The 26,933-nt window shown below is 53.4% G+C and overlaps 1 protein-coding gene across 4 annotated transcripts in view; it reads right to left on the bottom strand.

Moving 5' to 3' along the window:
* Positions 1-7,902: 7,902 nt before the first annotated feature.
* The window catches only part of KIF13B (kinesin family member 13B), a 211,804-nt gene continuing 192,773 nt past the window's right edge, over positions 7,903-26,933 (bottom strand). For 2 of the 4 annotated variants that reach the window (XM_061426800.1, XM_061426803.1), the window contains 4 exons: positions 18,808-18,870; positions 14,217-15,063; positions 8,894-11,970; positions 7,903-8,842 (listed from right to left, as the gene is read on the bottom strand). In XM_061426800.1, the coding sequence (XP_061282784.1) occupies positions 11,684-11,970; positions 14,217-15,063; positions 18,808-18,870 (1,197 nt within the window). In that variant the 3' untranslated portion in view covers positions 7,903-8,842; positions 8,894-11,683. Of the gene's footprint in view, positions 8,843-8,893; positions 11,971-14,216; positions 15,064-18,807; positions 18,871-20,192; positions 25,772-26,933 lie in introns of those variants that run through there. The other 2 variants (XM_061426799.1, XM_061426802.1) reach the window with 2 other exon arrangements.

Below are 26,933 nucleotides of genomic sequence, written 5' to 3'. Positions count from 1 at the left end.
ATCCCCGCCATCTTCTGACGGTTGGAATGGTTGCAGGTTTATGAAGGCCAGAGTATTGCATCTTGTCTTCCCAACTGCTAAGTGTCTCCATTGGAACAGAGAATCCGTTTTAAGATTAGCGATTCAGAGAACTGACCAGCTGAGTCTATGATTTGTGAGCCATGCATTCAGCCAGCGAGCAGAACATTCTGATTATCTGCTTACATTCAAAGAAAATAGAACTATCACTGCAGTTAAAACCTTCCAACACAGTCCTACTATTTTAGGGATCAAAGTCTTAGATGTGCTGCTTAAAGGATGGTTCTACTTAAAAAGAACTGGAGCTGGTGAGACATTTCCCTACTCAGATGCTTCCAGAAGCCACTCTGGTGATTCAGGAAACCCTTCACCACCCCAGCCCCCACTAAAAAGACAGTAAAGCCAACTTAACAAAATCAGTGAAAACATAGATAGTGCTTATCCCTGAATATGTATTTTTGGGAATAAAACACCAGAAGTAACCAGAGTACAAGCCGCTGTCCTAAATTGTCATAAATGCTCAGACCACCCAAGCATCTGAAGTGCGTAGTAGCTGCTGCTGTGCACTAGCCTGTCCCATGTGCCTGGCACTGTGCTGAGTATGTTCACTGTCTCGTTTATTCTTGGAGCAGTACCCCCTGCGTGGAGTCAAGTAAACTCTCTAGGTGCTGCTTTCATTTTAGTAGGAAAATAGCAGGATGTCCTGGAGAAGGCAATGGCACCCCACTCCAGTACTTTTGCCTGGAAAATCCCATGGATGGAGGATCCTGGCAGGCTGCAGTCCAGGGGGTCGCTAAGAGTTGGACACGACTGAGCGACTTCCCTTTCACTTTTCACTTTCCTGCATTGGAGAAGGAAATGGCAACCCACTCCAGTGCTCATGCCTGGAGAATCCCAGGGATGGGGGAGCCTGGCGGGCTGCCGTCTATGGGGTCACACAGAGTCGGACATGACTGAAGTGTCTTAGCAGCAGCAGCAGGACGTCCACCTGGCCTTGTTGATGAATTCTCTGCACTCCATCTGCTCCTCTCTCGAAGGCAGGGCAGGCTGGTGCCCGCTGTTGCCATCATTTCTTTGCCGACACGGGATAGCGTCACCATGATGATCTGGACACCAGGTCACCCCTCTTTGGCTCTCCTTGGTACCTCTCCTCTGCCACTCGTGGTGACGGGCACACAGTGGCACTTGGCACCCGTGGCGTAAGCCCTCGTTTCAAGTCCACTGTCCCATCTCCACCTCTAGGAGGTGGATGTGAAGGTCTTGCCCTTTGCTGGGAAGGAAGGTCTTGGCTCTGTTTTCTGGGGGGGAACCTGAATGTCCCAGCTCTCGGGTGTGGCTGCACTTTGTGGAGGCAGAGTATCCAAGGTCACTCTTCCTGTTCTCTCTCTATTCTGAGCATCTTTTCAGTGCCTGTGTTTGGGAGGTTCGCTAAGCCATTCCAACTCACTCTGCCGCGCCCTCCACCATAGTCACAAGAGGTAGTGGGGCTGGGTCAGTGCTGGGTCAGTGTCTGCTCCGCCGTGGGCTCTCTGGCAGCCAGAGCTTTCTGATAACCATGGTTCAGCCCAGGGGCCAGCTGCCTGGATGTTCGTGTGTCACCTCAGTGACTGTTGTCAGGGACATGGGCTCCAAGGTGGCCTGAGGACTTCAACTTGACTAAAATTCACGTCCCTCCTTCCCCTCTGCTCTAGCTCTTTGCCTCCCAAAGTGGATGGTTCTCCAGGGGCCAGCTCTGTCACCTCTCTTCAGCCGCTTAGTCCCACCCTCAGGAGACGTGAGAGACGCGGGTTCGATCCCTGGGTTGAGAAGATCCCCTGGAGAAGGAAATGGCAACCCACTTCAGTATTCTTGCTTGGAGAATCCCATGGACAGAGGAGCCTGGTGGGCTCAGTCCATGGGGTCGCACAGAGTCGGACATGACTGAGTAGCACTTTCATGCATTATTGAAGCCCCCGAGAGTAGAAGCCACGCCAGGAGCAACGCCTCACTGGGAGTGGCCCCGGGAGAGGGTCTCCAGATTGACAAGAGGGCTTGGTGGTCCCTGGGATTGGCACCTTGTTTCACTAGCTGGGTTGTGACTCCCTGCCAAATAAGCCCACCCTTAGAGTGAAGGGAAGAAGGTACTGGTCCTGACTTGACGTCTCTGGGGGTGGGGGGTGGGGGTTGGCGGCAGCGAAATGTGAAAAGGGAGACGTGGACTCTCCCTGAGGAAGGCGAGTGTGACTCACCAGTTGGTGTGCACGCCGAGCTGGTCACAGCACACAGTTCCTAACGTCCCGGCGCTTCCAAGTCGGGTCTGACGTCATTCAGGCTTCCGTGGAGCACGGACACCTCCTGCTTTACTGGAACCATGAGCCCTGCAAAAAGTGGTGAGGGTGATTTTTCCAATTCATCATTCATTGAAGCAGTTAAACTGGAAATAGAACATTAGTGCTGTGTTAAGGTAAACAGCAGCCTGTCTAGTGGTATTACCATGAAGTCTCTAGTTTTTAATGTCAGATCCATGGCAGGCGGGCAGTACATGTTAGCGATGGACTGAACGGAGGTGAGAGAGCTCAGGCATGGGCTGCTGTCAGGAGCAGGAGTGTTAGTCATTTGCCTTGAGAAACACATCTCAGTATTGTTAGTTAGTGAATCCCTTAATCATGCGTCTCTGAAAACGGGCACCACAAAACCAAAGTTACTGGGGGCAGGGGGCGGCGGCACTCTGGCAAGGCTGCTCTCGATGGTGTGCCGGTTCTCCTCAGACGCTCCTCTCAAAAGGGTCTCTCCTCTGCCTAATAGTTTTACTCACACTGGTCATAGAAGGCAAGTCCGTGCAGCCCACGCTTCCCCCTAGCCCTCTGGCCCTCGGCCTGCCCCTGCATATGTTCTGCCCACCTTGGGTTCACCTACTGTCCCCACCAGAAGATGCCAAGAACATCCTCGCCGCCTCCCTGGAAGAGCCCACAGCCTTCTCTGACCCCCTGGGCTCCCCTCCCTCCCACGGCCACTCTGGGTACGCAGTACCTTCCGAGGGTCAGTTTCTCTTTGTTTTTTAAGTGCCTGCACAAGGTGCGGACCTCTGGGACCTGCCAGAGAGTCGGCCTGTGCCCTGCCTTCCCTCCCCGACCCTGCACTGGGCCCCTGGGGGGTCTGTGGCAGCTGCCCCCTGCCAGGGTCCCCGGGCTCCACAGGCAGGACAACTCCAAAGGTGAGCGCGCGGGGTGTGGTGTTTGAGGCTGGCTGTGTCACTCTCGCCTGCGCTGCTGCGGTCACAGTCACAGACTGTGAAGGCACCTGCTTAGCTAGCGAGTGAGGAGAGTGAAGTGGGGCAGCCGCCGCAGGTGCATCAGACCCAAGAGGGCAAAGAATCAGAGTTAAGACCAGGATGACTCACCTGCTGGTCACTGGAACCCTGGCTGCCTGGCTCATCCTGTTCTTCTGTCTGTGGGATTGAGGTGTCTGCCCACAAGGGCCGAGGAAAGCCGTCACCAGTAGGGCGAAACGAGATCAGAAGTGCGCCTTTGAAGATGACTGTGAGAGTATTCGTTTGTTTCTCTTTTAAAGTACGTGGAGTCTGAGCTGAATTCGGGGCCTTGGCCACGTGGCAGGTGGACGAGGGTTCTCCTGGGACCGCGCTGTTGACATCAAGGCACTGAGCTGTGCTTGGATGGGGGCTGGTGCGCTCCAAGGTTTTGCAGAATGAGACAGTCCATACCCAGGCACTTTATTTTCATGAATAATCCAGGCTTTTCGTTCAGACAGTGGAATAACCCACACGCTGGGCCTTCCCATTTAACACGTATGGCGTTTGCCGGAGGAACTGTGAGCAAGTGGCACGAGGGGGTTTGACGGAGGCAGTGGGTGGGCAAGTCTGCCGTGGGGCGGCCACGCACAGGCCCCTGGTTCTCCAGGTGCCAGGTCCAGGTTCCGCCAGCGCCGGTCGGCTCCCTGGGTTGTAGCTGTGGCTGAACTGGGGGAGAGGCTGGTTTCTCTCAGCTCACCTGCATGTGGGCTCTGGGTCGCCGGGCACTGGCTGATGGTTTGTTCCGTCTTCCTGGGCATTCGTTGCAGGGATGGGAGCTACTGGTGCAGCGAATTCTAAAGTGGAACGTGAGTTGACGATGGTCATTTGATCAGATGCCTCGGGACTGCCCGAAAGTGTTTAGCATCCACCAAATAGTCGAGTACCTGTGACAGGCCGGGGGGCCCTGCCCAGCGGGGGCGGGTGTTGCAGGGCACATCACCCCTCTGCCCCTGCTGCCACGTCCTAGTCTTCGTGTTTCCCTCTGGCGTCTCTGGGTCTCTGTCCCCACCTTGTGCACCATGCGTCCCTGAGGGGAGTCGCACCTGTGTCTTGAGTCTGCTGTAAGGTGTTCAGTCTACCTCAAGGGGTCGTCATGGTCAGCTCTGTCCCATAGCAGTCCTTCCCACGTCGCCACACACACTGGAATGTATATCTGCCCTGGCCCCGGCCCACCTTCGTCAGTCACCCTCCTGACCCCATCTCTTCCTCTGTCACCACAAACTCCTAGTGCAAATTGGATGCTGCTTTAAATGTGAAAACAATTGTTCAAAAGCTATGAAACCTGAATGAAAGCTAAAGCTGAATTTATAAGCCTTGTTGCATATGAGCCAAAAGTGCAAAAAGCTCTATATAATGAACTAACCTGCCACTCGTATAAATATAAATATATATAAATATATTAAAATCAGACTGTTCTACAAAATTGTGTATTTGTATTTTTGTGTACGTACAATTTTCTGCTAAGCAGAAGGAGGATGTAGTATAGGAAGCTGTGAGAAGAGATTCGGTTTAATCCTGTTTCTTTGTTACTTATTTTTGTTAACATCAGATGCCTGTCTTTGTCTCACGTGTATGACACTGTTTGGAAATCTGCAGTATCTCTCTTCCTTAGGGCCAGTGTCCTCTAGAGAATGAAGCCTGGGTGGAGAGCGCCGTCTTGGGCACCGGACGTGGGGCGGTGGCCCAGGTTGCCCGGGCGCCACTGGGGGCCCTGAGGTGGGACTGCGGGAACCAGAACTCCCCTTTCTAGAAATCAGCTTCCAAAACAGGACTGTCAGCGCTAAGGCAGACTCCCCACCCGGAGGGGGAGCGCACGAGGGCCAGAAGGTCGCCCAGAAAGCCAGCCTGGCTCCCTGGGCTCTGGCCCCTCTCCCACCTAGCTGCTGCCTTTTTCAGATCAGGTTACCAAATGCCTCCCCTCTGCCGAGCTGCTGGCGCTTCATCCCCCAGACCTCCAGCCCCAGCTCCCTGGAGGGTCTCAGAACCCACCTTCCCGGTGCTAACACACGAGAGGCAGTAGTGCGGCTGCCAACAGGGGCCAGAAACGAGCATCAGACTGGCTCTGCGTGCCCCGGACAGCCGGCCTTCCCCCGACAGAAGCCCCAGGCCTGGGCCTGCCCCCCACTCCCGCCCACCTCTCAGCGTGCTCCCACCAGCCAGCACCTCCCCAACCCCGACGTGAACCTTCTCTAGGGAGAGTGATACTGCACCTTCGCCTGTGGGACTCATATTTATAACAATGTGTGATGACTGTAGCAAACAGCCCTTGTTTCTGGATGTACATGGTCCGAGAAACAAGTGCTCTCTTGTATTGATTAAAATAGTTCCAATGAGTCCTGTATCCTTGTATCTCCTATTCTGGATTAGTGCCTTTTGGACAGTAGACTGTTCTGTAATTAAAATGTAGTATACTGCTTTTTTGTACAGTTTTGTTTTAATAAAACTTTTTTTTAATTTGTGTTTATTTTAGTATTGTACCTATTAGAGAATAAAATGTATAACTGAACAAAGGCTGGCCGGGATTTCTTTGAGTAAGAACAGTCATTTGGGAAGTGCCCAACCCTTCTGTCTTGAACATCGGTCCTTTCATGCTTTAAGAACAGTCTAGCATCCCAGAGACAGGAGATCACTGGGAAGGGGTTCAGGGGATGATCAGGCATCTCCTGGTTGAGGGAATGTCTGCCGGGAATCTGGCCCCTGCTGCCTCCAGCCTGCGCTCCCTTCGTGTCTGCCTGAATTTCCCAGGAGAAGCCGTGCCTTCCCGTAGCTTCCCCTCTGTGGTCCCCTCAACACAGGCCCCACGCCCACGGCCTGAAATCACTAGGATGCCAGCAGCTGCTCTTCCCCGAGGCCCACAGCCCTTACTTTGCCGAGCCGCACCCTCAGCACCCCGCTTTCCTACGGAAGCCCTCTTTCCTGGGGCTTCACCTTCAATGTGAGAGAAAGCTGAAGCTTTGTTCCCTGCGTTTCTTTAAGGCGTCTAATGGTCGAGAGCAAATTCTTAAGCAGGACCGAAGGAGAAAGCTGAAGCTTTGTTCCCTGCGTTTCTTTAAGGCGTCTAATGGTCGAGAGCAAATTCTTAAGCAAGACCGAAGGACCAGGTGCCCAAGCTCTCATCTCACCTGACAGGTTTACCAACCCCTTCTCAGAAAGGGGAGCCGGGGTTCGTCTTCTCACACATGGTGTCTCCAAGCTTTAGGCTGCCAGTAGAGAGATGAGCAGGCTTGCGGAGGAGGGCGATTCCAGGCCACCGCCACCCCATGCTGCTCCTGTTTGGGCCAGAACTGCTCCTTCCGGTTGTGCCCACAGCATCCCATCCCTGCGCCTCCATCTAGGGTCCTCCAAACACATTTGCCTGGAGGGAACCTCCTCCACCCCCCAGAGCTCCAGGGCCCCCGGCTGGTGGGCACCACGCTCTAGTCTAGTTCATGACCACGGGGCTCGTCCGGCAACACAAGGCCCAGTGCAGGACGGCACGAGCTGTTCCGAGTGACCCAGCGAGTGAGCAAACGGACACAATGTGACACCCCCACTGGCACCATCTTAGGGTCTGAGCGACTAGAAACCCCACAGCCTCAGGCAAAGGAGATCTCATTGAGTTGCAAGAGAGTAAGTAGCCGCTCAAAAAACGAGATTTATCCTAGGAGCTAGATCCATCTGAGACGCTTGCCTCGGAGCAGGATAGCTCCTGGCTGCCAAATTTCTGTCATTATTTGGCAGCGCTTATCTCTGAGAACAAGTCCTGGGCGCTTATGAATATAAACAAGTCCCGCCAGGACGTGCTCTGACTGCTGGCCACCTCCCCGTCAGCCCTCCCGGCGGCTGTGGCCCTTACATATGCAAGTACGTTTTATCTCAGGCGAGGCGCTGGCAGAGTGACTCACCGATGTGGGGCCACCAGCGTGCTGGGCTGACCACGTCCTCGCGGGGAGGGCGGGACCCTGGGGCCACCTCAGAAGGCCTGCTCCTCTCCCCAGTGCTGTTTGGGTCCTCGCTGGGTGCCACGTCCTGAGGATGCTGGCCTGAGGCAAGCAGGACCCAAAAATTTGCCATCAGTTTCCACAACCTGTGGAGATGGGACCTGCTGGCGCCCACAGCCTTAATCCTCCTCCCCCGAACCCCTTGCTGCGGAGGCTTTGAAGGTCCGCTCACCTGTGCAGCAGTGCAAGGAAGCCCTGCTCCCTGACTGCGGCGGCGTCTGACATGGGGTGTGGCACGCAGATCCAGGGGGACACAAGCCGAGGCCCAGAGCCGGGACATGCCTGCTCCCAAAAGTGGCCTTCCACTGAGTTAGCCCAGAAGCTCCAAGTCTAAGGTCATCAGGAAGTTTCTGTTGGTCCTTGGCTCCTGAAAGATATCTCAACCGACAGGCCACAAAACCACATACGTGACAAAGACCGCCGGGCCTTGGGGTGTGCGCTCAGGGGACCTGCTTCTGCCCTGAGCCTCCCCTCTTCCAGTCTCCATGCTGAAAAGGCCCGCCCCATCACTCAGAACCAGGCCACCCCAGCCCCTGGGGGACAGTCTGGAATGAGCCCAAACACCCCTGCCTTGGTGGGGAGAGGGGAAAGCAACAGGAAGACCACAGACGCAGGCAGGAGATCATCTGGTTTTATTTAGAGGCTGTTGGTCATATGGTGGGAAGGCATATAAGGTACAAAATTACAGACGTTTAGTTCACTATACAGTACAAATCATTAAGTCTTTACAGGTCATTACAGAGTCTTTGGGTTTTTCTTAACTCCCATTTCACGTGTAGGAAATCAACAATCCCCCAATCAAAGTCACTTCCTTGTGTGAACCCATCGTATTTACAGAACTCCACACGAACAAAGGCTCCAAAATGCCCCCAACACGATTAACGAGCAGCACGCAGAAGGACGAAGGGTTCCTCCGAGAAGGGTGCACACAGGAAAATGGGGGTGGGGTCTCAGGCTGCACAACCTGTCCTGGAGGTGAGGAGTAACAGACAGACGGAGCGGTGACCCTGGGAGCTAGAGAGGTTGTGAGCACAGGCAGGCCTCCGTCAAGGGCGGCTCATCTTAGCCCAGAAAACCTCCCCATGGTTTCACAGACAAGGGAGCTTAATCCAAGAGGAGGGAGAGTAAGGAAGGGGCGGGGGGTGTGCTGAACATCTAAGCCTTTCAGACTCCTCAGCGGCTGTTCACAGCTCACTAAGCACACAGGGCCCTTCATGCCAGCCTGGCCCACCCTACTCAGCCCCACAGCTGGGCTTTCTCATCCTCCTGCTCCCTCTGGGCATCTCAGTCAGCCACGCCCACTGCCTCTCCACCCCAGTCCCCTGGGGTCTGCAAAGCAGGAGGGCTCCCACCCCGCCTTGACTGTCCTCGGGGAGCCTGGAGCCCCACACCACTCCTGCTGTCTTACTAAATCCCAGGGCCTGATTGGCTGACATTTAAAATGAGGTCTGTCAGTCAGGAAGTCGAGGACAGAAGACAGAGGGAAGGGGGCCCCCTTCCCTCCTACCCAAACACTCTCCAGCCACACCCTACCCCCAAAAACCTCAGGGCAGCCCTTCGCCCTGCAGCGAAGGGACTGCAGCCCTTCGCCCTGCAGCGAAGGGACTGCAGCCCTTCAACTCACAAGCTGACATCAGTCTGCATCGAGGAGCGAGAAGAGGCATGACAGCCTGGGGCAGGGCGAGCTGCCTGCCCCAGCTACAAGAGGACAGTCTGCAAGCCCCCAGGAAGCCGGCGACAGCGACAGAGGGGCCAGGGCATCCCAGGAGCCTGCTCCATCCATACACACCGACCCAAGGCGATGTGGGGTCGTGAAGCAAAGTGGGGAGTGGTCCGGGGGGGTGAGGGGGGTGCGAAGATAGCTGTCCCCACATGCTGTGAGGACACAGCAAGGCCGCCACAACGCACTGTGTTCTCCCAGAGCTCCCTCACTGCCCTCAAGGGTCCCAGGCCACCCAAGGGCCAGAGCAGGGCCAGGAGAGCCAGGCCAGCCACTGCCCTGCCAGCAGCGCTGACGAATGAGGGTGCCTGGGGCGGCCTGCGTGTTGACCTGGCCACGAGGACAGCTCACCAGGATGACCAGTGACATGGCCTTCCTAATACAAGCATGGGCCCAAACTCGCTTCATTCTGAGAAAACCCCAGGCGAGCCGGGGGCTACAGACTTGAGAGCAGCAACAGAGTTTTCCTCACGAGAGGAAGGACCACCTCTGCACACAGGGGCCCTGGCCGCAGCCCCCCAGTCCCAACAGCATGAGGCCAAGGGCTCTAAGGAGATGCTGCCTCACTGGGTAGGGACGCCAGGCCCCGGTGAGTGCAGGGCAGGGCCGGTGGGAGACGCTCAGGCAGAGGGAACTGGGGATGTTTGAAAGGCAGGCCCCAGGAGGAGAAGGGGGTCCTGAGGCCTCCCAGGACAACAGGGTTGGAAGGAGCTGACCCACATCACCCAAGGCTCCTCTCAGCCCCGCAAGCTCCAGCCAAAAACCTGCTCAGGGCAGCAACCCTGCTGTCATCTCATCCACTTTAGCTCAACCAGCAACAAAATGAGCACAGCCCCTCGTCCCCCAGCTGACCAGCCCAGGCCGGTTCTGTGAGGTTGTGACGCCCGTCGCAGGGCAGATGGGCCCCAGCAAGTACTGGGCTCCTTCCATGAGGATCACAAACACCCCAACCACTTTCTGGTTCCCCACATTGTCTCTGCAAGTGTGGGGTGCACGACTTTCTGCCCCCAGGCAGCTCACGGGGGCTCTGGGAGCAAGGGCTGCCCTCCCAGGGACAGGAGGGTGTCCATGGAGAAGGATCTCACACTGGAAACAGGTCTGAAGGCAAACGTCTATGCTGGGAAGGAGGTTGTGTAGAAAAGCTGACACGGAGTTAAGAGCACTTAGTTCAGGCACACACCTTGCCTGGCAGAGGTTCCCCCAGCAGACCAGTGGAGGATAAGGAAGGGAGTGCCAGGGGTGGCCCCACAGATGGGACCCCTGGCCCCCTGCAGACCTGGGGCTCCGGCAGCCCTGGCCCCGAAGGAAGGAGACAGGTTTCTTGTGACAGAGGGCAAACCACCAGCCTGGGAGCTGCACCCAAGGGATGAGGAAGAGTTTTGTTGTTCTTTTTTTTCAAGCTTTCTGGCTATCATTTTTAAGAGTCTAAACACGAGAACTGAAAAGGCAGCCTAGAATGTTGTGTGCAAACTCCAGCTCCGAGCTTCCACCCTCAACTACACGGTGTCCCCAAATCTTGCTCACAGCACAGGCCCAGTGGCTCCCGCGAGGACAGGCAGGGAAGGCAGCCGAATGTTCGTCACCACTGACCACCACCTTGGTAATCTGAGACGCACTGATGGAAAAAGGGCTCAGGGCCAGGGCTGTCTGGCCCATGGCTCCTAGAGGTCCCCAGGGGTGAACCCCGCCAGGCTGCAGCCCTGGGCTGAGCAGGCAGCAGGGCACAGAACTGCCATGAAGCTGAACTGGTCTAAGGACCCTCCCAGACCCCGAATTGCACCAAGGAAAGCCGTGAGGCCTCTGAATGCAGAAGCACAACCACCACCTCCTCCCGTTTTTGCTGTCAGCTGAGAGTAAGGCCACTTGTGCGCCTGTGTTTAAGACACAGGGAGGAGCTGAGTGTCCTCTGGCCCCTCCAAGACCCCCGTGTGAGGCACCAGGCTGGCCGTTCCAAAGCGGTCATGGAGGCCAGTGATGTGCAAGGTGGGCCCTGGGCACTGGTGCTGGGCGGATGATTGTGGCTCGCAAACAATTTTAGATTTTGAAAAAATAAATACAAATAAATATATTCCAGGAACTCTGTTAAGGGAATAAATGGCAAAAAGAGAAAACTTTCCAGGTATAAAGATGCTGAAACACCCACAAAGACACCCCTAAGAAACCCTGTGGAAAGAAAGAGGGAAAGAACGGGCAGGCCCAGGGCCCAGGCACTTAGAGGAGCCAGCACTTGGGGGTGTTGGGGTAACTGGGGTGCAAGCCAGGACTTGAGGCGCTGGGGGCCACCTCCATGGGAGTGAAAAGGCACTAGTTAACAATTATGTCTTAAATTAAGAGGTTAACGGGGTCACCAGAATAGAACAAAGAGCAACAGCAGCCATGAGTGGGCAGCCCAGGCCCAGGGACACAGCGGGGACCTCACTCTGGGCTTCTGAAACCTTCCACCTGAGGTCCAGCTGAGATGTGCCCTCACCCCCTGGGGAGAGGGTGAAACGGTGGGGGGGTGAGGGGTGGGAGGGCACCAGCCCACGTCACCGTGCAAAAAGCATTCCTGGCCTGTCTCCAAGGAGAGCGGCTGGAGGGCCCCCCAGGACTGTCCCCGCAAAGGCTTAGAGGGGCCCGGTGCCCAGTGCCCTCTGCCCATCACCCCGGAAGGATAGGAGGCAACTGCCCCGCCGCTCAGCTGGCCCAGGACTTGCGGTTCTCGGGGTTCCCGTGGCCACGCTCGGCCCGCAGCGCCGTGCCCTCGGTCTTGGCAAGTGCTGCCGTCAGCGAGGCCAGGTTGGTGGCAGAGCTGGAGAGCGGGCCACTCCTGCGGGGCTCGGGGGCGCCCTGCAGACGGAGCCCCGCGCTGCGCCTCCGCCCCGCGCCTGCTGCCCTGCGCACGCGGCCCGGCCTCACTAGCAACCCGTAGCCAGGGTTGCACTTGAAGTACTGCTTCCCGCCGATGGAGCCGTCATTCTTACCTGCGGAAAGAGAGGAAGGTATGCAGGTGGCTCCCAGCCCCAGGGGACCCCCGTGCGCCCAAGGAGCTGCGCCCTGTGGAAGGTGTGGGGCCCCGGCAGTGCCTCCCAGGCAGCACCGGTGATCACTGCAGACAGATCCCTGTGGCCTCAGATGCCGCTTCTGATGCCCACGTGCCAAAGCAGAACCCCTCTTCCCCCTCAGCACTGACCGTTTCCAGTCTGGACAGTCAAAATGCAAACCAAGCAAGGAGGTCGTAAGGTAGAATGATTATTTTTTCTAAATCTATTGGATGGGAACTGGCAAATTACCAAACTGAAGCTAGAGAAATGGGCTTCCCTGGTGGCTCAGTGGTAAAGAATCCACCTGCCACGCAGGAGACTCGGGTTTGAGCCTTTGGGTCAGGAAGATCTCCTGGAGGAGGAAATGGAAACCCACTCCAGTATTCTTGCCTGGAGACTCCCATGGACAGAGGAGCCTGGCGGCTATGGTCCATGGGGTCGCAAACAGCAGGACACAACTGAGAAACTCAACAGCAGCAGCTACTGAGCTGTCACCCTGGTGTGTCAAGGTGGGGAGAAGATGTTTCCTTCATAAAAGCAAATAGAAAATGCTTTAGGGTGAAGGCCAGCACAGGGCAGGGGGACGAGGAGTGGGTCCCTGATGCCTACGTGTCCACCAAGCTTCCGCTCAGGGAACGGCTGCCCCGCCCTGGGACACACTGGCAGGGGGGAGAAAGGCAATAAGGCTGGCGGAGCACAGCGTGTTGGACGCAGAGAGCCCCCTGTATCTCAAGAGAAAGTACGTCCACAGGAAACCTAGATGAGTACTCCCCGCTGCCTCCCTCGCAATGGCCAAGAAGTGGAAGCAACCCAGATGTCCATCAACTGACAAGTGGATGAACACCACGGGGCATCCTTACAATGGGATCGCATGGTAAAGGAACGAAGCGCTGACAGGCCGCGACCGGCTGAGCCTGGGGAGCTCGAGAAGGGAGATAAGCCAGCCACGGAAGCTCAGGCCTTTATGACTCTGTGAATATCCAAGTCCAGATTAGGACATTTCATATCAATTTCAACAACCAGTATAGATCCATGGTTTACCTGGGGCTTGGGGAGGTGAGTGTCTTGCTAATCGACATACCGCTTCTTTTGGGGGGTAATAAACCCATTGTAAAATCAGGTTGCACAACTCTGGAAATAAGTAATAACTACTGAACTGTACCCTTTAAACTTCTGGATGTTTTGTTATGTGAACTGCATCGCAATCAAACTATTTCCAAAAAACAAAAAAACCTGCAGTCCATTTGCTATATACAGTGTAGCTAAACCTAGAGGGCATTATGCTAAGTGAAATAAGATAGAGAAAGACAAATACTGTATGTTATCTCTTACATGTGGAACTGAAAAAATAAAGGACTATAACAAAACAGAAGCAGACTCGCAGGTGCAGAGAACAAACTGAGGGTCACCCGTTGGAGAAAGGGAAGCGGGAGGGGCAAGACAGACGTAGGGGATTAAGAGGCACAAACCACTGCGTATAAAATAGGCTACAAGCACACATTATACGGCACCTGGAACACAGCCAGTGTTTTATAATAACTTTAAATGGAGTATAATCTATAAAAAATCTGTATCACCAGTTTGTACCCTGGAAACTAATACTGTAAATCAACTGTATCTCAATTTTTTAAAAACAACAGGAAAATAATTATTTAAGCCCTGCCCTCAGTTTTTCTGCAAATGATGATGTCTTGGCTTGGAGGCAAGCCGTTCTATACAGGAGACTCACCTCTCCTTCCATCCTCCTGCTGGGGGCCCAGGAGCCTGGGGGTGTCTGGGGAACACCTGAGGCATCTGAACCTCCACACGAGCATCAGAGTTTGTAACCTGAGCTAGCACAGCACACAGAGCTGCCGTGACAGCTCAAACGCAGCTGTTTCTGTGACTAAAAACTAAACTCCAGAATTTAAATTCATTGTCGAATTAATATTTAGTAGCTTTCAATGACTGTCGTACGTTTCTGACAAATCTCTGCAGGTTAAAAAAAGAGAGAATCTGACTCTTAAAACACCTAGGAGAGCCTTATCTAGAGAAAATTCCTGATTTTGAACAGTGGCAACTGCGGGGCTCAGAGAGGTCAACGATGTGCCCAAGGGCATACAGCAGGTGCTTGGCAGCGACCACACTTTTCGGCCAGACTGCAGTGGGCATGGGGGCAGCACCTGTCTCAAACTAGCATCACTCACCTGAAGGTAGGTCCAACTCCACTCCAACCCAGGTGCCCTCCTGAAAGTCGGTGGGCCCCACGTATCTCACGATGCCCGTCTTGTTGGTGCCCACCGTCACATATTCTCCTTCCTTGAGCCACTCTGGGACCTCACTGGCTTCTTCAGAATCCGAGGAGACTTCCAGCTTTCCCAGGGCCTGAGCCCCAGCACTGCCGTCCCCCAGGTCCCTTAAGGCCAGTGGGTCCTCCGCTGTCCCCAAGGGGCCACCGGGGTCCCCGCCAAGCATGCGCGTGAACGACTTCAGCTCCGAAGTCCGCACCTTCTTGATCCTGAACGGAGAGGTGGGAGCAGGCGGCTGGAACCGGGGGTCTGAAGGCGGCGGTGGCCTGGAGACGTCGGGCTCTGGGCCGGCCACTGGTTTCCCCTGGGGTTGGGTGTCCTCTGGCTTCTGCGGGGCGGCAGGGTAGCTCCTGCTCGCCTGGTTGGGTGGTGGCGGGCCCGCTGCCTGGTTCTGCTTCTCTGCAGACGCCCCGGCTGGGGCCAGGGCTGCCCCGCTGCCCACTGTCTTTCCCTCCACCGAGGCGGCCGGGGGCTCGAGGGCGGCCAGGCCGGGACCCGGAGGGGTCGAGGCCATGGCATCCAGACCCGGGCCACAGGCGTCTGACAGGGTGGCAGTGGAGACGCTGTGTGAGAAGTAGCCGCTGGAGGCTTCGCTCAGGGGGCTGGGGGGCCCATCCCCACCCTCAGGGGCCGGGGAGGTGGGTGTCACTCTCGGGGGCCCATCACAGGTCCTGGGCGCAGGGGTGGCTGGCAAGGCCACAGGCATGCTGGGGGCCACGCGCAGCCCCCCATTCTCCTGCTGAGCCTGGAAAGGGGAGAGTTGAGAGTTAGGCATTCCTCCCCAAAGCCTCAAGGCCAATCCTGTTGTCGTTGGAGACAGACAGCTCTGATGGTGGGACTAGAGTGGCCTTGCAGCAGGGTGGAAGGTTCCCACATCAGCCTCTCCATGCAATCTCTGAGCACAGATAACAGAGGCCAACAGTCTGCAAGCCACTGCTGCCCCTCCCTGCCCTGACCCGGGCTGAGCAAGGCAGCCCCGAGTGCCCCTCATTGCTGCCCCCTTCCATAAGGCACAGCTCCTATAGCTGCCTATGATAGTATGGTTTCTAGTTAAGAATTACACATTTGGTCTTAAATGTCTTATTTTTTGGTACAGAACTCCTAAAACCCCTGGGGTTTCCCAAATGCTATAAAGGTTTCCTGATACTCCTAACAAGCCCCTTACGACCACATCTAAGTTTATGTTAAGGGGGGTGACTTTTGGAAAACCCCCAAGGAGGGGCTGGTTGCCAAGGGGACCAATCACATGACTAGAAGGGTGTAAGTTTCCATCCCATCCCTGACCTCTGGGAAGGGGCTGGAGGCTGACTCACTCAGCAGTGGCCAACGCTTTAATCAACCATGCCTATGTAATGACCTCCACAAAACCCCTACAAGGACGGGGTTTGGAGAGCTTCTGGGCAGGAGAACATGTGGCAATGGGGGCAGAGCACTGTGCCCAGAGAGCACGGCAGCGCCCTGCCCTTCCCCTGCAGGTCTCTCCCACCTGGCTGCTCCTATGTTACATCCCTAATAAACTGATAGCCTAGTATGTAAAATACTTGAGTTCGCTCCAGCAAATTCACTGAACCTGAGGGAGGGGTCAAAGGATCCTCTGGTCTGGACCCCGTAGGACTTGGCATCTGAAGTGGGGGCAGTCTTGTGGGGCAGAGCCCTCAAGCTGCGGGGATCGGATACTGTCACCAGGTAGACAGGGTCGGGGCGGAGTTAACTGTGGGACACGCCTGCCTGGTGGTGGGAACGATGACGCGGGGCGGCAGCTGGGCAGTGTGGTACAAGTCGGGCAGGAGAGCCTTCACATAAAGCATGGTGCATGTGAATGCCGGACTCCCTCTTACACCTCCTGCACTCAGGCCCGGAGCTCCTCTCTCGGGAATGGGACCCCCCGCCACCGCCCCCGTCCAGCACCAACTTCCTGGGGAGGCTAAGAGGATCACTGGAGGCCAGCAGAGCACGCTGCTCCTGCAGAACTGAAACGGTGGCCTCAGCGAGGGATCCGGACGAGCCAGAGCACAGCTCGGCAGGAAGCAACAACCGTGGGGCCTGTGGGGCAGGAGGCAGGGGAAGAGGAGGGACAGAGGTTGCCTGTAGGCTGTCCCCTTCCCGAGAGGCTGTCTTTTGAGACGCTGCTCAAGGCTGGTCCCACGGCCCGCATCAGGGTCTCCGATCTGGAGACTCGTGGGCCGAGGAGCAGCCAGCCCGGCGAGCAGGGCTGAGTGAGGCCGGAGCTGCGCTGGGCTCCCCGCCTCTTAGCCCTGGGTCTGAGTCACTCCAGCAGAGCTCCACGGCCCCGCCGTGCTCTCCGGTGTTCCTGCCGTGATAACTGCAGCCACCGGAGAAGGCAGCAGATTATCTTTCTGTTCCCGGTGCACATTGACAGGGAATGGGAGACGGAGTGGGAAGCGGGCTGTGGGGCGAGAAGGGTGCTGCTCAAAAAAAGAAATATGTTCTCAATATTTACGGAAAGATTATTTATCTTACAGGAATGGCCATTTTCCATTTGAAATACAGGATTTATTTGAACTGGGAAACAGCTGAGATCTATAAGTCTCTTACAGTTACTTGGCTTAACTCAGCAGTTTGATAAATCATGCATTTTCACGTGAATTGTCATTTATATTCCTGTCTCCGGAGGCCCTCCTCCCCCCACAAGGCACACTCTCAGGGTACGAAATTAACGGCACCTCTTGAGATTAACAACCCATTTTTGTGATGGATCTCTGGGCTGCAAAATTTACTAAATCCAGTAGATCAATAACTGTCACCAGCATAAATACTCTAAAAGATGAGGCAATCCTTCAATCATTTTTCTTTCGCAACTTGTACATGTTTTATTTATCCTTTTCTATTCTATTTTTAATCTCACTGACCAGGCAGGGAAGAATACACAAGCAAAATTTAGGAGACTCTGAAATCTGAACAGTAACCACGGTTCTGACATAGTCTGCAGTTCCCTACTCCCTGGGGATAAGGCCGTCCCCGCCAGTTGCAGGATCTGCTGAAGGAAAGACTTAGTCCTGAGGAGTGGACGGGCCAGGGACAGTGCCTCAGAGCCCCATCAGCTTCTACCCCATCAGTTTTCACTGTGTCCTCTGATGCGGGCCAGGAAGGACTTACTTTACGACGAGGCCCAGAGAGGCTATTCACCCAAAGCCTCCAGTAAGGGAAAAGCTGGGGATCAGAGGTCAGATCCACAGCAACAGGAAAGAGGAGATGGTTGGGGAGGGTAGTGGGGAGGAAGAGTTGGGGGGTGGTGCAGAAGGTGAGCTCTGATTACCCCGGTTCTTGGTTCTTTCACGCTGAGCCAAGCGCAGCTCTGATCCTTCCGCTTTGGCACTGTGGGTTCCCACTCAATTGGAGTTGCTATGTGAGTGGGAATCTCCCTGCCTCTCTGGGTCACAGTTTAGCACAGACATTCCTAAGGCTACCGGAAAACCTGGATCTGAGCAAGCCCGCAGGGAAGCACCCTCGTGTAAGGGTCTCCCTTTGCCCCACTGGCCTGGGAGTCCCACCCAGTTCTGCCTTGAGAAATCATCAACCCAACTCATGGGGGCTGGGGCGGGGGCAGCTCTACCTTTGGTTAAATTTGTGAACACCTAGGATTGAAATGGGCCGTGCAGAAAGGAGTGAACTCTTGGATATCTGAATTATCTTTCAATTATTTGGCCTCTTTTGCTCCTGTTTTCGGAGAAGGCAATGGCAACCCACTCCAGTACTCTTGCCTTGAAAATCCCATGGACGGAGGCACCTGGTAGGCTTCAGTCCATGGGGTCACTAAGAGTCAGACACGACTGAACGACTTAACTTTCACTTTTCACTTTCATGCATTGGAGAAAGAAATGGCAACCCACTCCAGTGTTCCTCCCTAGAGAATCCCAGGGACGGAGGAGCCTGGTGGTCTGCTGTCTATGGGGTCGCATAGAGTCGGACACGACTGAAGCGACTTAGCAGCAGCAGCTCCTGTTTTAATAAATAAAAAACTTCCTATGGAAGACACAGCATCTCCTCAGAGGATGAACGGCACAGTGGGAGAAAATAGATTTGCTATTCATAAGATGAGAAGTGCTGTTCATCTGTGGGAGATCATAAGAGATGATTTTCTCCCCCAGCTTAGCGTCAGTCTTTTCACGCTGATATCATGAATCAGAATAAAATGTAAAACTGAGAATTAAGCCAACACTTGGGATAAGGAGATGGTTCTGTTTATAGAAATCACCTCTGCCTAGCAGTGGGCTATTAAAACAGCAGACTACATTAGCAGTCAAGCACCTAGGAGTTTAGCAATCATATGATTAACAAGTTGAAAATAGAAAAGTGTAACAAGCAAAACAGAGAGGGGGAAGACAGTGACCTACATTATAGTTCATTATCGAGATGGGAATGCTAAAATTAAAAGCCACGGGTGTGGACTCCACAGTTACAGCATTGGGGCCACCCACTGTATGTGGGACAGCCACAGAGAAGGCACCACCCGGCCCGACCAACTCACCTCGGCCATCCTGGGTGACCCGACGTCCGGAAGGGCCGACTGCACCGTGATTCGGGGCACGGGCTGAGGAAACAAGGGAGCGAGTGGGCTCGGGGCTCGGGGGAGCAGGGCAGACAGAACCAGAGAAGCCTTCCACCCAGAGGGAACTTCTACAGCTTGTAGGGATTCTGACAAGTCACTGCCTGGCAGGGCTGTCAGGGGCTGGGTGGGGATGCTGTGCCGGAAACATACAAAGCCAGGAGCAGTCAGTGGCCCAGCGACACCAGACGTGTAAGGAGTGCAGGTGCTCTCTTCGCTTGCGCACGGCACGTGTTAGCCAAGGGCTGTATCTGTACATGGAGCTCTCTGGATGGCTCAGTGGTAAAGAACCCGCCTACCAATGCAGGAGACGTGGGTTTGAACCCTGGGTCGGGAAGATCCCCTGGAGAAGGAAATGGGAATCCACTCCCATATTCTTGCCTGGGAAATCCCAGGGACAGAGGAGCCTGGCAGGCTACGGTCCCGGGGGTTGCAGAGTCGGATATGACAGAGCACGCTGAGTATCACTTATTATCTGTACATGGGAGCATTTAGGACCTGACAGAGAGATGTGACACGACAGGAAGATCGGGAAAGGCTTCAGGGGAGGTGGAGCACAAACTAAGCCTTGCCCAGCCAGGGAGATTCCTGGTCCAGAGAAGTGTGGGCGGAGCCGTCACAGGCAGCGAGGGGGGTGAGGATAGACGCCAGTGTAGCTGGAGCACAGAGGGACAGGCATGTGAACAGAGGCTTTGGGGTCTGAGCCAAGCTCCTGGGCAATGGCGAGGATCCCCACAGGTCCTGGGCAGAGGGGGCAGGACGTGAAGAAGACCAACCTGCCGGTGGAAGGCAGACTGGCTGCAGAAACAGTGCAAGAGTGAGGCGGGCAAACGACAGGTGCCAACAACAGAGCAGGGATGACGGGGTGAGAGCCTGAATTGATGGGCACAAGCGATATCACATGAGCGGAGCCGGTTCCTTACGGACGTGTGGTTCAAGGAACAGCTCGTTAAAACAGAGAGCTAAAAACCACACAAAAACTAGAAGAAAGAAAAGTCGGGAGGAGGATCTGGTAACCCTGCAGGAGTCGGCAGCTGCTGTGTTCACAACAGCAGGTGGGCACAGAGCAGACGCGACCACCTTGGAGAACCCTGGGGCCTACCATGCTCTGCATTTATCTCCCCAACCAAGGTCTGGTCGCCTCCTGGGCCTGCCTGCTCCAAAGCTCAGGTCTGGAGGTCACCTTAGAAAGCTCGGCTCTAAGAGGGCTCCATCTGGGCCAAATACCTACCCTCAATCCCGTTTCACAGGAGGCATCAAAGCCAGGTGTCGGGGTTTGTTGCCATGCAGTGCCTTGATCTATCTAGTTTCCCTGGTCTGGGAACCTTTTCAGGTCCCTTCCTCCAGCCCTGAGCAACCGGTTCCTCGCAGGTCCCTGGTGTGTCTGGGTGCCAGGGCTCCTCTGCTGTCGTGACTCCCCAAGAGTCTGCAGGCATGAAGGCTGACGCCCAAAGCTGTGCTTACTTTCTAGCAGCCCAGACTCTTAACTGAAGGGAGAAAAGTCCATTTGGAACAAAACAGCCCACTGAGAAGGGTGTCGACCTACATTCATACACCAAACAGCTGCGTTTTAGCAAAGGTACTGCTACAGCCAATTGTACCTGGGACAGCCTCTGCGGGAAAGCTGCTGCTGCTGCTGCGAAGTCGCTTCAGTCGTGTCCGACTCTGCGACCCCATAGACGGCAGCCCACTAGGCTCCCCCGTCCCTGGGATTCTCCAGGCAAGAACACTGGAGTGGGCTGCCATTTCCTTCTCCCATGCATGAAAGTGAAACGCCAAAGTGAAGTCGCTCAGTCGTGTCTGACTCTTAGCGACCCCATGGACTGCAGCCCATCAGGCTCCTCCATCCATGGATTTTCCAGGCAAGAGTACTGGAGTGGGGTGCCATTGCCTTCTCCGGGGAGAAAGGAGCTAGAAGCGATTAAGGGGTACGGGAACAGCACCAGCATCTGAGAAAAAGGCCCAGAGACAGTGAAGTAGGACATGGCAGGAGATACAGCCAAACAGCTAGGCAGACGTGGGGATAAACTAAGGGAAGACGCTCTACCCTGCAGACACTGGGGAGCGCCTCAGGGCAAAGGCCGGGAGAGCCAGGGTCAGACATGGGTTTAGGAAAGACAATGGACAGAGCCAGGGAGGGCGCCCTGCCAGCAGCAAGGCCTGAACCCCCCAGCCTCTCCCTCAACTCCCTGACCAGGAAAGACCCCTGTGCCTCCCACCCAGCTCCCGTCGCACATCTTGCCTGCCCCAGGCCTCCTGTCAGGGATTCTCTGTTTCAAGCATGCACCCTCCACTCTGTCTTACGGTCCCTTCAGTGCCGGGGCTAGTACCTTCATTTTCATTTTCCCCACTGCGTCCGAAGCCCCCCCACGAATGGAAAGGTGTTCAGACCATCTCTCTCAGTAAGGGCAGAAAAAAAGTTTGTTAAGCTGGAACCCCGAAATACTTACATTCTTCAGTTATATCTTGTTTAAAACAGACAAGATTGAGATGAAACATTCTCCTTTAAAGCACAATAATGTAAAAATCCCACCAAGATGGAACTACAGCCACCCAGGATGAAACCTTTACTGTGTCCTCCTAAACGGGGTACAGAAAAATATACTTTTCTTTGTGATTCAGAATAATTTTTTTTAAATCCAGTAAATGGGAAGGTACCTGCTTTACTGGGATGCAATACTGGAATCCAGCGGAGCCACAGGGCTTCCTGAGGACAGGGCCCCAGCTTCGTGGCTCCAGGCTTCTATGCTGAAGACCTCACGCTTCCCCGAACCATCCCTCATTCTCCACAACCACTTCTTTCTGCAACACCACCCCCCCCCCCCGCCACAACCACTTCTTCCCGAGTAGCTCAAACAGTAATGAATCTGCCCGCAATGCAGGAGACCTGGGTTCGATCCCTGGGTCAGGATTTCCCCTGGAGAAGGACATGGCAACCTACTCCAGTATTCTTGCCTGGAGAAGTCCATGGACAGAGCAGCCTGGCGGGCTACAGTCCATGCGATCAGACAGAGTCAGACATGACTGAGCAACGAACACTTATACTTCTTGATCAGGCAACAGATCTGCTCTGTAGAGACACCCGCCCAACCCCTAGATACACCTGAAATGGCTGGAACCTGTGTCAACAATAAGATCACATCAGGTCTAAGTGGGTCCTGAGTGCAAACTCAGGTACTCCAGCCACACCTACTTCTCCGCTTCACACACTAGGCACTTCGTGGTGCCCCCCTCCTAGGAAAGGCTGCCGGACAGCAGCTCTGGATGAAAGAGCATCACAGCAGACTGTTCTCCAGCAGAGCACATGCTCAAGAGGCTGGGGGCACAGACACAGACCACAGGACTGGCCACAGACTAGTTTTCATGGAAGCTGGGTGACGAATGCATAGGGATCCACCACAGTATTCACTCTATTTTTGTGGATTTCAAATTTCCCCACAATACTGCCCTGCATGACAAACTTAACTGGGGCTCTGCTTTAGTGGGGCTCTCCTTCAGCTCAGCAAGGACTCAGGGACTTCCCTGGTGGTCCAGTGGTTAAGAATCCACCTGCTAATGAGGGGACATGGGTTCAATCCCTGGTCCAGGAAGACTCCACATGCCTCGGAGCAACTGAGCTGGTGTACCACACTGCCGAGCCTGTGCTCTAGAGCCTGTGCTCTGCGACAAGAGAAGACGTGCTAATGAGAAGCCCGTGCACCTCAACCAGGGAGTAGCTCCCACTCACCGGAACTAGAGGAAGCCGGAATATAGCACTGAAGATCCAGCACAGCCTCCCCCCAAAAATAAGTAAATAACTTTAAAATATTTTAAATACTTAAAACAGAAAAAAAGAAGTAAGGACTCAGGTCTCAGGTGCACAAAGAGTTGCAATAGTGCTGTGGGGATGTGAGACCAGAAGGACAGGGGATCCCTCTTAACAAGGCAGCAATCCAGTTTGGGGGAAGGATGCGTATGCAAAAAATGAAAACATCAAGGAAGATGACAGGTATCGGAATGAAAGTTTCCAAGCAGAGAAGATGTGGAGGAGGAAGGGGTTATCCAGGGACCAGATCGAGAACACCTCCGTGGGGGTGACTCCACCTGGACACAGACCTTGAAGACACAGTGGCTCCCCTAGGGGGGCCTGGCGACCCATGAAGAGTGGCATGACAAAGGCAGGCTGCCCTTTCTGTCTGGAGGCTCCCTCCTCTCACTTCCCTGCCCGGGAAAAGCTTCTCAACCTTCCAGGAGGTCTTCAAGAGAGGGAAGGATCTGGAGTGACCAGACTTGGGCAGAGGGAAAGGAGGTCAGGGCGTGCGGAGGAGGCCTTGTGAGCTTATGGTGGATTTTCACAGGCAACAAAGAGCTAGCAAAGGAATCGAATGAAGTGGTGCTAAGAACTAGGCTTACAGAAGATCATCCCTGAAGGAGGAGACAGAAAATTTGGAGAAATCAATTAAGCAGTTGCATCAACGGTTCGGCAGAGCACCAGAAATGTAAGAGACTGAATTTGGATGATAAGAGGAAAAGGAAACAGGAGAATTCAGAGATAGGAAGGTGGCCAGCGAACACCTGGAGACAACCAGGAGCGAGAGTGAGAGACGGCGCCTGGGAAGATCGGGAGACAGGGCAAGCGGGACGCAGCTGCAGAGGGAGCACATGTCGGTGCCACACTCCCACGCACGTGCCCAACCGGGAGGGCGCACCCGCTTTCTGAGGGCGATGGCCTCCGGTGAATTCAGCAACCTTACTACGGGCACCAAAAATACCTCCAGAGTGTGCTGAACTCTTCAGTTGTCATCTGTCCTTCACACAGAAGGGCTCACATTTCCAAATGGTACTGTTTGCATTTTAATGCTCCTCTGCATAGCCCCCATGCAAGCGGCTGCCTATTTCGAGAGCTCAAAACATTTCAGATCATAAGTTCATTAATCCTTATGACACATCTGGTAACTATTAATAAAAATGACTGCAAAGTATTTTGCAGCTATAAATATTAAGAAGTCCTCTGAGGCGCGTGAATATAAGTATAATTATCTACATTTCACACTTCAGAAAGTGAGGCTCAGAGGCATTCACCTAACAGTTAAGGGCTGGACGGCTACACCAGGGCACTGTCCTGTGTGCGGGTCAGGTGTAGTGGACCAGCACGAGAGAGGCACAGGGTAGCGTGGAAGTGTTGTGGGGAAAAGGTGACAGTCACTTCTCACACCCTATCTCGTCATTTTTAAGCTCTGGCTTTCATATGCCACCTCAATGATGGCACACCAGAGCTCAGATGTCCTAACTAGACATAAGAGCTAATTTGCCTGGAATGAAGTCTTAACTCCTTGACATGATATGCAAGCACATCACCTCTCATGAGGCTGAGCATGCTTCTTATCCAGAGACTTCCCCACGCTGTCCCCTCCCTGAGGGAATCATCGCCCACCTGGTGAAGACCTAGCCATCGTTAAGTCTTAGCTGGAGCATGATATATTTTTCCTGAAACTGCAGGTAAAATGCACCCCCCTCCCCACACTTTCACCTATAACCTCAACATACCACCTATAACCTATTTATATATATAACCTAATTATCTGTCAATCCGTCTTGACGGGGGTCATTCTCAACTGCAAGCTCTCTGCAGGGTAAGGATTATGTCTCATTCATCTCATCCATAAAACAAGAACTTAATGTCTGTTGATTGAACAAGTAAATAAGTGAATGAATGACTTAAGTGATATAAAGGCTGAATTGTACACTTAGGATTTGGAAAAATCCTATCAAATTCCAAATTTTGAGCACAGGAGTAGGTAGAGGGGAGAAAAGATGTCTGTTGAAGCAACTTAATTAACACATTGTTCAAAAACACTGTATTTTCTGATACCTTTTTTTTTTGTCTAAAAACGAACCTTTGCTAATAATCACCCCTTACCATGAATTTGATAAATTCTTTACAAGTCATGTTCTAATGGTTCCTAAGTAAATATGATCCTCTAAATCTTTTTTTTTTCAACTCTAACTAATCACTTTAATCCAAGCCTAGGAAAATACAACAAGAGATGTAAGATTTATTCTGGCCATAAATACTCAATAGCCAACCTTTGATTTTCATGCTGATAAAGTGAGAAAAACATAAAGAACACTACCAAGCTGAATACCTCCTCATCTTTGAATACATTCTGGTAAAAGTAACAAACATTAGACAAAATCAGACATGTACAATTACCTAAAGATCAAGAATCAGCAATAGCTTAATCAATATAAACAGATTTTGAAAGGTTATGTTAATCAGAGAGGCAGGGTGCTGAGCCGGCAGGGACAGGGAGAGCTGGCAGTGCCCCCAGCAACTGTGCAGGGACTGGCGGCTCCAGTCACTGTGGGGGCGGAGGGGAGGCACCCCTCAGGACCACCCCGGCTCACACCGCCAGCACCCCCACCCCCTCTGCCAGGGGTCTGCGATCAACCTCATGATCTGCACTCTGGCTTTCCAGGAGGATCCAGCTGAGACTGTGCTGGCCACGGACGACACCAGCCCTCGTCTCCACCTGGCAGTCAGAGTTCTCAGTTTAAGTGAGTAACTCTCGTTCTAATCACTCCCTCAGTTCTTTGGGTAAACCTGATCGCCTCTGGGTTGCACCTCTGGAAGTGGCAATCCAGTCCATAGGAATTCTCTGAGCAATGACAGCCAGGGAGGATGGTGGGTGGCCACCAGCTGGTCCTTGCCAGAGACACTGTTACCCTACTTGCCACATGCTCCTTCCGGCCAGCGGCAAGTGTCCACGTGTCAGCATGGGATGGTGACTTCCCTTCTCTGACCAATATTACAATCCCTCATGAGGTTTGTACATTCACTTGAGTAGATTCCTCCAGTTCTATCCTCTTCCAAATCCACCTTCCAAACTGCAGCGAGAGGAGCCTCCTGAGACACAAATTTGACGTCACTTTTCTGCTTTAAGTTGTCAATGCCCAGAAATAATTGTTTTTAGAAAGAAATGGGCCAAAAAACCCGAAGAAAGATTCTACCCAGTGTTTCTCCACAGCATGACTAGTTCCTCCTTCAAATACTCTATAGATTTGATTCTATAAATATTATCACTTGCTGTTTTTAATCAAATCCAGTGAAATCTCTTCAGATCACAATCGTGCGTTAAATTTTGTTTCTTGACTGTGTCTCAGTTCTGCTCCTCACTACGCAGTGTCAGCTTAGACAAGGTGTTACCTACCTGAGACTTATCTTCATCTCTAAGTCAGCGCCTAACATTACCCTTTAACTCTGTGCGTCCAGCATGGCAGCCACCAGCCAGGTGGCTTCTGAGCACTTGAAATGCGGCTGGTGTGACTGAGGAAGTGGATTTTTTATTTTACTTCATTTTAATTAATAACATATAAATTTAAAAATTAAAGTGCCTTTTAGTATGTTTTTGTAACGTCTTGGGCATGTGGATTATATTTTTTCAATTCTATGAACTCTGAATGCAGATCGAGTATTTCCAAGGAAAATTTAGTATCTGAATCGAGATGTGCTAGAAATGTAAACTACACACCTGATTTTGAGGACTCTACAGAAAAAAAAAAAAAAGAGGAGGATATCTCAGATTGTTTTTTATACTGATGACAGGTTGAAATGATATTATGAATATACTGGGTTACGTAAATTATTTAATTCAACCAGTTTCTTCTTACTTTTTCAAGTGTGACTACTAGGCATTTTTAATGACACACATGGCTCGTATTATACTTCCATCAGACAGCACTGCTGTTGAGCTGATGCATATAGAATCCCTGGCACGGTAGACACTGCACATGTCTAAAGCACCATGTAACCCTAATTACTGGGGTTCCATGCACTGCCTTCCAAGGTATTTCTCTAGATTAAGTAAAATGCGTACTAGGTGCCTGTGCTAAGTCGCTCAGTCGCGCTGGACTCTGTGACCCCCATGGACTGTAGCGTGCCAGGCTCCAGGCAGCCTTCTGTATTCTAAAGGTTGTGTCAGGAGTTGAGGATACAATATGTGCAAAATCAAACACACACACAGTCCTCCTCCTCAGAAACAGGCACTCAGGGTCTAATATCTGATATT

This window comes from Bos javanicus, chromosome 8 (assembly GCF_032452875.1).
Source record: "Bos javanicus breed banteng chromosome 8, ARS-OSU_banteng_1.0, whole genome shotgun sequence".
In the NCBI taxonomy this organism is placed as follows: domain Eukaryota; kingdom Metazoa; phylum Chordata; class Mammalia; order Artiodactyla; family Bovidae; genus Bos; species Bos javanicus.
This window is presented reverse-complemented; position numbering and strand designations above follow the sequence as displayed.